Source organism: Mus caroli, chromosome 7 (assembly GCF_900094665.2).
Source record: "Mus caroli chromosome 7, CAROLI_EIJ_v1.1, whole genome shotgun sequence".
Taxonomy (NCBI): domain Eukaryota; kingdom Metazoa; phylum Chordata; class Mammalia; order Rodentia; family Muridae; genus Mus; species Mus caroli.
The window spans coordinates 145,831,064-145,840,377 of NC_034576.1; the positions used below are offsets into that span (position 1 = coordinate 145,831,064).

General features: G+C 43.9%; 1 protein-coding gene and 1 long non-coding RNA gene across 3 annotated transcripts in view; one reads left to right on the plus strand and one right to left on the minus strand.

Moving 5' to 3' along the window:
* Positions 1-9,314, plus strand: part of LOC110298843 — an 11,912-nt gene that overhangs the window by 1,666 nt on the left and 932 nt on the right. Inside the window, exon 2 of the long non-coding RNA XR_002378411.2 lies at positions 7,578-7,675. This is a non-coding gene — a long non-coding RNA (uncharacterized LOC110298843). The remainder of the gene's footprint in view (positions 1-7,577; positions 7,676-9,314) is intronic.
* The window catches only part of LOC110298842 (tumor necrosis factor receptor superfamily member 22-like), a 15,166-nt gene continuing 10,017 nt past the window's right edge, over positions 4,166-9,314 (minus strand). The window contains exons 6-7 of one of the 2 annotated variants that reach the window (XM_021168364.2): positions 8,763-8,807; positions 4,166-7,948 (exon numbers count right to left, since the gene is read on the minus strand). In XM_021168364.2, coding sequence (XP_021024023.1) covers positions 8,776-8,807 — 32 coding nt within the window. In that variant the 3' untranslated portion in view covers positions 4,166-7,948; positions 8,763-8,775. The remainder of the gene's footprint in view (positions 7,949-8,762; positions 8,808-9,314) is intronic. The other variant, XM_021168363.1, reaches the window with a different exon arrangement.

Genomic DNA, 9,314 nt, shown 5'->3' on the forward strand with positions numbered 1-9,314 from the left:
AAGGAAGGAAGGAAGGAAGAAAGGAAGGAAGGAAGAAAGGAAAGAGAAAAGGAAATGGTTTATCAGAAGCTCAGTGAATGAGCAGGCTGGTTCAGTCAGCAATCACGGGTGCTGGGTGGAGGAGCTACCAGGAAGTCATGAGTCATCAAGTTTACTGGGCTTGACATCAGCTAGGTTTATGGTAATTTCCAGAAAGCCACATAGGTGCATACAGTGTCTGGAGACAAATAGTTGGTTAGTCCTCAGCCGTCCCAGATAAGCTGCTTTTTATTCAGATTATGCGAGAACCAGAGTTATGCTTTAAGTTTTTATTACTGTGCCTAAGAGGTGTGTGAAACAAAAATGCCTCTAATCTGTAAGCCCCTCACTGCCTAAGGACAGATGCCTCCAGAAATGCTGGAAACTAATATTTATAGAAGATTGTTGTGTTTATAAAAAGATAAATAGAGGAGGAATATGTTTTGGTGGATGTGTAGTCAGGTGTTGGGGAAGGGGTACCTCGGCACGCCCATGATGAGGCATCTCTTTCTCCTGAAAGACCAGCTACATGACAGTATAGTATAGAGTTTATTCGGGGCATGGGGATGGGAGATGAGAGGGTAGTAGAGATAGAGAAAGGGGGAGGGGGGCTGGCAATGAGTATGTGGAGAGAGATAGGAAGAGGAATGGGGAGAGAGCAAGGAAGGGGCAAGAGAACAGAGCAGGAGCAAGAGGGAAAGAGCAAGAGAGAGTGGAGGGGGCAAGCAGCCCCTTTTATAATGAGTCAGGCATACCTGGCCATTGCTAAGTAACTGTGGGGTAGAGCTTAGACAAAATGCTAACATTCCCCCATTTTGATTTAATTAAAAAGAAAAAATTAGAAAGAGGTGATGGTGGAGCAGGAATAGGGTTGTTGTGATCTTTATCTACTTCTTGCTGATTTTGGGGCCATGTATCTCTAGGAAACCTAGGAAAGTGGGTATGGGAATGTTGGTTCAGTCTTAGGAGAATTGACTTTTTCCTTGCTGTCCAGGGTCTGTGGACCGTCTGTGGATAGATCAGAAGAAACAAGTCCAGTAGAAGCATCTGTGTCTGTGAGAGGAGACTGGAGCATCTGGAGGTTGCTTCTCTAGAGCTCTCCTAGATGTAGTAAGCACCTGGACTTGACAAGATACTGAAGCACATACACACACACACACACACACACACACACACACACACACACACTATAGGTAGAGAAAAAGATTAAGTATGTTTGGGAGAAAGAGGTTTTTTTTTCTTAGATGTACATTGAAACCCAGAGGAATCCCACCCTCTGGAATAGGTAGTAAGTGGGAACTTTAGGCTATTGAGTAGCAGATGTACTTATCTGGATGGAGTCTGTTTGGTCCATGAGAGATAGAACTGTGTGGGTTTCCTGTAGCTTATAAGTTTACAAAAGAGATAACAACATGAGCTAACAACATGAAGAGTCCTTAAGAAGAGCCATTTTTGGAGCAGAAGGATCAAGGGTCTTTTCCTCTTGTCTAGGAGACTGAATATGCATCACTATAAATTTAGTTAAAAGACAACCAAAGAAAACTTAAAATTTGAATTTGTGACTATTCAATTGGATTGTATAGTGGAGATATTTAATGTTAGGGCAGTGGCATAGCAAGGAGAGAAAATATGAGACATTTTGTCAAAGGAAACAAAGTTTAGGTAAGGAAGTAACAGATTACATCTGTGAAAGCCTGTATCTGAACTTATATATCGTTTATCATGAAGTCTGTAAGAAATCTGGCATCTTAGATAGTTAATGAATTTATTAATGAATAAATATAGTAGTAGATTACCTTAGGGTAAGGAGCTAGGTCTGTTTTCTAGCTGTCAAGCTACCGTTACCTTAGCTGTCAATGTAGTCAGAAATCTGGGGATGAATAAATTATAATCTAGAAGTCATGTATTAATTAAAAATGACAGAGTTCGTCTATAATCCACTACCTAAACAGTTCCCAGGGGTCTCCATGGCAACTTGGGTAGATTCAGTCTGGCTTTCAAGCCCAGAAGACAAAGAGCCTTTTCTCTGTGAAATAGATAACATGTGAAATGAGAAATAACTCACCTTGACTTAGGCAATATGAGTCAGTTGACTCTTAGGATATCCAGTCTTGTCCACAGTGTTTCTCAATGGTTATCATACCACAATCCAAACAGTCTCTTGTAACTGTGTCTATATCTTCTGAGACCTTGTTGGGTAAGCTGTTAGGCTTTGGGAGATTCTGTCTGTCATAAACTTAAGGATATTAATAATTGGCAACTTCTGACAAGATTGAGAGCTATATCAATTGGTCATATCTGAGTTAGACAACTTGTTTTTGTTAAATTACTTGTTTGAGAATATATACAGTAAATAGAGCATAGAGAAAAATGTATTTTGTATTAGCAGAGAATTACTTGGCTACGAGCTGGTGTGGAGGACCAGAATGTAAGGGAGTAAGAGTGCTGGCAGCAGTGGCATGAGACTGTGGTAACAGAAAGTGAGTGTGTCCAGGTGGGTTCAGGCCTGTGACACCAGATGAACCCAGTCGGAGTCTTTCCACCTGGGGAAGAAGGTGGGGTCCCCGTACTCAGGTGGGCAAGGAGTTGGCGAGTAACAAACAAACACGAACACAAGAGGGTGTTGGATCTGAATGTAATTTCTCAAAGCATCAGACTTATTTTACAGAAGAAAACAAGGAAGTTAGTTTCTTGGAAGACAGTCTTTCACAACTTGACACAAAAACACATCACTATTAAGCCTCAATCCTTACTTTTTTATATATCCCCAAGATCTAAATAACTTTAAAAGTTCCAGTCTTTGAAAATTCTTACATATTAAAATTTCAATCCTTTTAAAATGTACAATTTCTTTTAAAATCCAAACTCTTTTTACAATTAGAAGTCTCTTAACTGTGGGCTCCACTAAAATACCTTCTTCCTTCAAGAGGGAAAAATAGCAGGGCACAGTCACAATCAAAAGCAAAATCAAACTCCAACTGTTCAGCTGCCTGCACTCTACTGCTGCCTGTACTCTACTGGTGGTCGCCTCATGGTATTGGCTTCTCCAAAACACTGGTGTCTTCTGCTGCAACTAGGCTTCACCAACAGCCTCTCATAGGCTCTATTCATTGTGCCAAGCCTCAATTTCTTTGCATGACCCCTTCAGTCCTGGGCCATCAACTGAGACTGAGGCTGCACCTTCACCAATGAACTTCCACAGCCTCTCACAGTGCTGAGCCTCAGCTGCTCTCCATGACCCTTTCATGCCTTCAAAACCTGTACCACCTGGGTGACTCTTACATGTTACCAAGTCAAGCTGCAGCACGAGGTACAAACTTGGGTCTCTCTGGAACACAGCCTCACAAAAACTCTGAGGTTTGTGCTCTTGGAAAACACTTCCCAGAAGATTCCACCTAAGTAATGTTGGTGATATCTTCCTAATCACCACTAATTTCTTGGTTCCAGCTAACCAGAATCAATAGTATCAGTAATGCAACGGTTTTGCTTTAGTAGCTCTGGCATCTTGTTAACCACAGCGAGTTCTTCATCCCCAGCAAACCAAAACCACAGAAACTTGGCAATCAAAACAGCAACAGCCCTGATAATAGTGTCTAATTTTCCCTCTGAAATCTCACAAGTCAGATCTCCATTTTCTGCACTGTTCTCACATTATCTTCCAAGGTCCTAAGCAACATCCCACAGAGCTCTTCACATCCCAATGACTCTTCTAGCAAAAGGTTCCAAAGTCCTTCCACAGTCCTCCTCAAAACATGGTCAGCTTGTCACAGGAATACCCCACTCCTGGTACCAACTTGCCTTAGTCAGGGTTTCTATTCCTACAAAAACATCATGACCAAGAAGCAAGATGGGGTGGAAAGGGTTTATTCAGCTTACATTTCCACATTGCTTATCATCACCAAAGGAAATCAGGACTGGAACTCAAGCATGTCAGAAAGCAGGAGCTGGTGCAGAGGCCTTGGAGGGATGTTACTTACTGGCCTGATTCTCCTGCTTTGTTCAGCTTTCTTTCTTATAGAACCCAAGACTACCAGCCCAGGGATAACACCACCTACAATGGGCCCTCCCTACTTGATCAATAATTGAGAAAACGCCTCCTGGAGGCATTTCCTTAACTGAAGATCCTTTATCTGTGATAACTCCAGCTTGTGTCAAGTTGACACACAAAATCAGCCAGCACACAGGTTGTCTGATGAGAAGGCCTAACTCTGCACCAAGAAGGCCATGTTCCTGGGATTTGACCTCCAGGAAGATAGGAAGTCCTTATCCAAGTCCCATAAACAATGTTAGGAATTCCCATCCTATCAATGAAAAGTTGATTCAGGGAATTTTGGGGGTCAGCAGGATACTATAAGGGAGGCTCTGGATTACTGGATTTGCTGAATTAGCTAGACCTTTATGTGAAGTCACCAAAGGGTCTGAGGGTACCATTCAAAGGCTCTCTAACACCTCTGCCAAGGAAGGATGGCACTTCACTACTGATGGGAGATGAATCCTTCCCTAGATCCTGAAAGGATGTTGGCACAATTACATAGTTGGACTCATCTAGGTATGACTAAATTGACCAGTTTACTCAACAGGGACTACTATATCCCTGGTCTGGACCAGATTCTGCAAGATACAGTCTCCAGATGTCTCGACTCATGGGTACCAACCCTATTGGGAGTTCCTGTATCAAGGGTAAAAGAGAAAGGGAAACTGTCTCAGGGGTATATTGGGAATTGGACTTCACTGAGATCCAACCAAGTCAATATGGATAGATATTTGCTAGTTTTTGTAGATATCTTCTCATGATGGACTGAAGTGTTCCTGATTAAAAAAAAAGAAAAAAGAAAACTTTACATATAGTGGCAAAGAAACTCTTCGAAGAACTCCTCCCAGGTATGGTGTTCCATAGGATTTGACGATGTGCCAGCATTTATATCTTAGGCTGTACAAGGTATACCTAGAGCCTTGGGAGTCAATTGGAAATTACACCATGTACATCATCCTCAGAGTTCAGGACAGGTAGAAAGATTGAGTCCAATCTTAAAGGAGACCTTAACTCAATTAACCATAGAAACTGGTGAGCCGTGAACTATACCCTCCCCTTTGCCCTTTTAAGAGTTAGAAATACTCCTTGATGATAAGTTATTTTTCCACCAGTGAAATGAGCCCATTCAAGCCAGATTAGATTATATTAAAGGCAGATTTGTTGGAAAATTGCTCTCAGTTGAGTTCACTGACCCAGGGAAGAAGGTGAGGGAAGTTACCATAGGTATGGGGAGAAAGGCGAAGGGGAAGAGAAAGTGCCCATGTGCAGAGAGAGAAGGAAAGAGAGCAAGGAAGACCAAAACCCTCTGGATTATATAGGGAAGAGGCTCTGGGGGAATGGCAGCCCAGTCCCTAGGTGGAAAGCTCAGGATTGGGGTCAGGGTATGCCAGGTAAGGACTGAGGGATGCTGGGAGAACCTGGAGGCCAGGTCTGCTTTGGTATGTAAAATATGCAACTAAGCAACTGGTCCAGGGGTCTGAAACCAAACATTCCAGCCTTCTCATGATAATAAAAGAATAAGGGGTGATGTATTTATTCATCTATGATTGCTTCCTGCTGACATTGCGGCATCATTATGGGGTGGCCCAAAAGCTTGATTGTTGGCTATTTCTGGGAGGAGCTGGCTGTCTCCTTGCTTTCCAGGCTGTGGGACCATCTGGTGCTAGGAGTGCACACCCCAATTGACGGACTCTGTGAGACTGGGCTGGAGCACCTGTAGGTAACTGTTTTGGTCCTGTGACAGCAGGGGTCTCCTACCAAAGTCCAGGTAGACACCCCTGGTCTTGGCTTCTGCTTGGGGACACATAAATGTTTGAGGGCTCTGTCCAATTGACCCCACTCCTCATCTGGAAATCATAGGAGAGCTGGTCATGGTGGGAGAGCAAGGCACTGACCACACCCCTAGGCAAGTGGAAATTTACTGAGCAGGGAGAGCAAGGCACTGACCACATCCCTAGGTATGTGGAAATTTACTGAGCAGTGAGAGCAGGGCACTGACCACACCCCTAGGCAAGTGGAAATTTACTGAGCAGTGAGCACAAGGCACTGACTACACCCCTAGGCAAGTGGAAATTTACTGAGCAGTGAGAGCAAGGCACTGACCACACCCCTAGGCAAGTGGAAATTTACTGAGCAGTGAGCACAAGGCAGTGATCACACCCGTAGGCAAGTGGAAATTTACTGAGCAGTGAGAGAAAGTCACTGACCACACCCCTAGCCAAGAGGAAATTTACTGAGTAGTGAGAGCAAGGCACTGACCACACCCCTAGGCAAGGGGAAATTTACTGAGCAGTGAGCACAAGGCACTGACCACACCCCTAACCAAGGGGAAATTTACTGAGCAGTGAGCACAAGGCACTGATCACACCCCTAGCCAAGAGGAAATTTACTGAGCAGTGAGAGCAAGGCACTGACCACACCGCTAGGCAAGTGGAAATTTACTGAGCAGTGAGAGCAAGGCACTGACCACACCNAAATTTACTGAGCAGTGAGAGCAAGGCACTGACCACACCGCTAGGCAAGTGGAAATTTACTGAGCAGTGAGAGCAAGGCACTGACCACACCCCTAGCCAAGAGGAAATTTACTGAGCAGTGAGAGCAAGGCACTGACCACACCGCTAGGCAAGTGGAAATTTACTGATGTGCTGAGGAGAAGTAAATGGTTAGAGCAAGTAGAGGGGAGAAGCAGCTGAAGAGGTGAATTCCAGGTTTGGAGTCCACTATGGTTAGGTTGCAGAAGCCTGCAGGAACAAGTGATCCATCCATGCATACCTTAGGAAGTAGTCAAACCAACAGCATGGTTTGGCTAGGAGAGGCTGAGTCTCTTGGATGGGGGCCATATATGTTCCTCTCTAGTTTTAGGCACCAGATGTACAAAGTGAGGACAAGACTGTTTCATTTCTGGTTAGGGGGAAGGGTTTTATTGTAGATAGAAGGGAGAGCTCATCTAGAGACATCTGGATGAGTCCAGAGCAGAGAGAAAGTTGTAGATTAAACATGGCCAGCAGACTGACTCAGGCCTTAAGAGGCGGCTGGTGTAGAGTGGGAGAGGAAGAGAAGTAAGGACCAAAAGAAAGGGGGAAAGGAGAGGAAGAACTAAGAAGGCACATTACCAAAAAATGGCAGGGTTACCTGAGAATGAGAAACTAGGGGAAGGGAAGCCAGTGAGCTGGAGAAGTCTAAGGTGAGGTCATGTTCTTCAGTATGTTAATAGGAACCACAGTGTACCATTCATCCTGAGTTTCTTTTGGACCTGACACCAGGACTTGCCTTTATCTAAATTGTTACTTACTCTCAAGGAGGGCCTCCACCAGAGAGCTGCAGTGGGAAATTGTTAACCTGTGGTGGTTTGAATAGGTTTGGCCCCCATAGACTCATATGTTTGAATGCTTGGCCCATAAGGAATGGTATTATAAGGAGGTATGACCTTGTTGGAGGAAGTTTGTCAGTGTGGGGACATGCTTTGAGGTCTCCTATGTTCAAGCTGTGTGTAGTGTGGCACACAGTCTCCTTTTATTGCTTGCAGATCAAGATGCAGAACTCTCAGCTCCTTCTCCAGCACCATGTGTGCCTAGACGCTGCCGTGCTCCCACTATGATAATCATGGACAGAACCTCTGAAACTGTAAGCCAGTCCCAATTCAATGTTTTCCTTTACTAGAGTTGTCTTAGTCCGGATCTCTGTGAGTTTGAGACCAGCATGGTCTACAAATCAAATTCAAGACATTAAAAATAAAATAAAATAAAATAGTTGCCTTCATGATGTCACTTCATAGCAATAAAAGGGAGCTTAAAAAACATCTGTAGAACCTTTATCTTCTTATGATACAGAAGACAACAATGGATACAATTAGCACACACAAAGGTGATAACAGTAGGAACAGCCGGTTTCTGCGATCTAAAAGTGGGAAAAACAAGAAATATTTTGGTCAACTCAAGAACAGAATGCTCAAATTATAGGCCATGGCTAGTGTGCCCTGGTTGAATTTATTGGTTTTTTTGGCAGTACTGGAGATTGAATTTAGGGCTTCATGCATGTAGGATCATACCTTACCACTGAGATTCAGCTCAAACCCTCAATTTTGCATACGTTGTTAACTACAGTTCCAGCTTTCATTCTTTCACAGGTATAGGTTTTTTGCTAGCATTATTATTATTCCTATTATTATTGTTGTTATTATTTTGGTTTTTAGAGACAGCGTTTTTCTGTGCAGTCCTGGCTGTCCTGGAACTCACTCTGTAGACCAGGCTGGTCTCAAACTCAGAAATCTGCCTGCCTCTGCCTCTCAAGTGCTGGTATTAAAGACATGTGCCATCACTGCTCGGCTAGCATTACTTATTGAAGAGGCTGCCCTTTACCCACTGAATGTCTGGTGCAAGGGTCACATATTATAAGGAATTATTAAAAATGCCATTAACATGGGAATGAGACAATGTGGGTGGTACATGATACTTCAGTCATGAAAAGGCATGAGGCGCTGACAGAGCTTCAGTCTAGATCAGCCTTAATACATGATGCTTGGGAAGCTCAGTGGTTAAGGCTTTCTTGTAAAGGACCCAGGTTCAGTTTCCAGCATACACAAGGCAGCTCACAACCATCTGGAACTCCAGCCCCATACACATGGCACAGGCATACATGTAGAAACCCCCATCCATGCGGAGAAAACATGATGCTGAAACCCAGACACAAAAGCCACACATGGCGACTCTACCTTTGTGAACCATTCAGATAGGCCAGGCCACTGAGGCAGATCTTCCTGGGAGGGTCAGGGTCAAAGAGAGACATACTTTTGGGGGACATATTGTAACACATAGAGGCTGGTATTCAGTTTCATTTTGATGTCCACTTTGAAACAGTTAATGCTATGGTATGTATATTTTCATTCAATAAGAAGACAGCCATAGCACTGGCCACCTATGTGGCCGAGGATGGCTTTGTTGGGCATCAGTGAGAGGAAAGGCCCACGGGTCTGAGGGTGTTTGGTGCCCCATTGTAGGGAATGCCAGGGAGGGAAGAAGGGAGTGTGTGGTTGGGAGCACCCTCATAGAGGCAGGGGAGAAGGGATGGGATAGGGGGTTTTTGAAAGGGAGAACTGGAAAGAGGGAAACATTTGAAATGTAAATAAAGAAAATATGAGGAAGAAGAAGAAGGATAAGAAGAAGGAGGAGGAGGAGGAGGAGGAGGAGGAGGAAGAAGAAGAAGAAGAAGAAGAAGAAGAAGAAGAAGAAGAAGAAGAAGAAGAAGAAGAAGAAGAAGAAGAAGG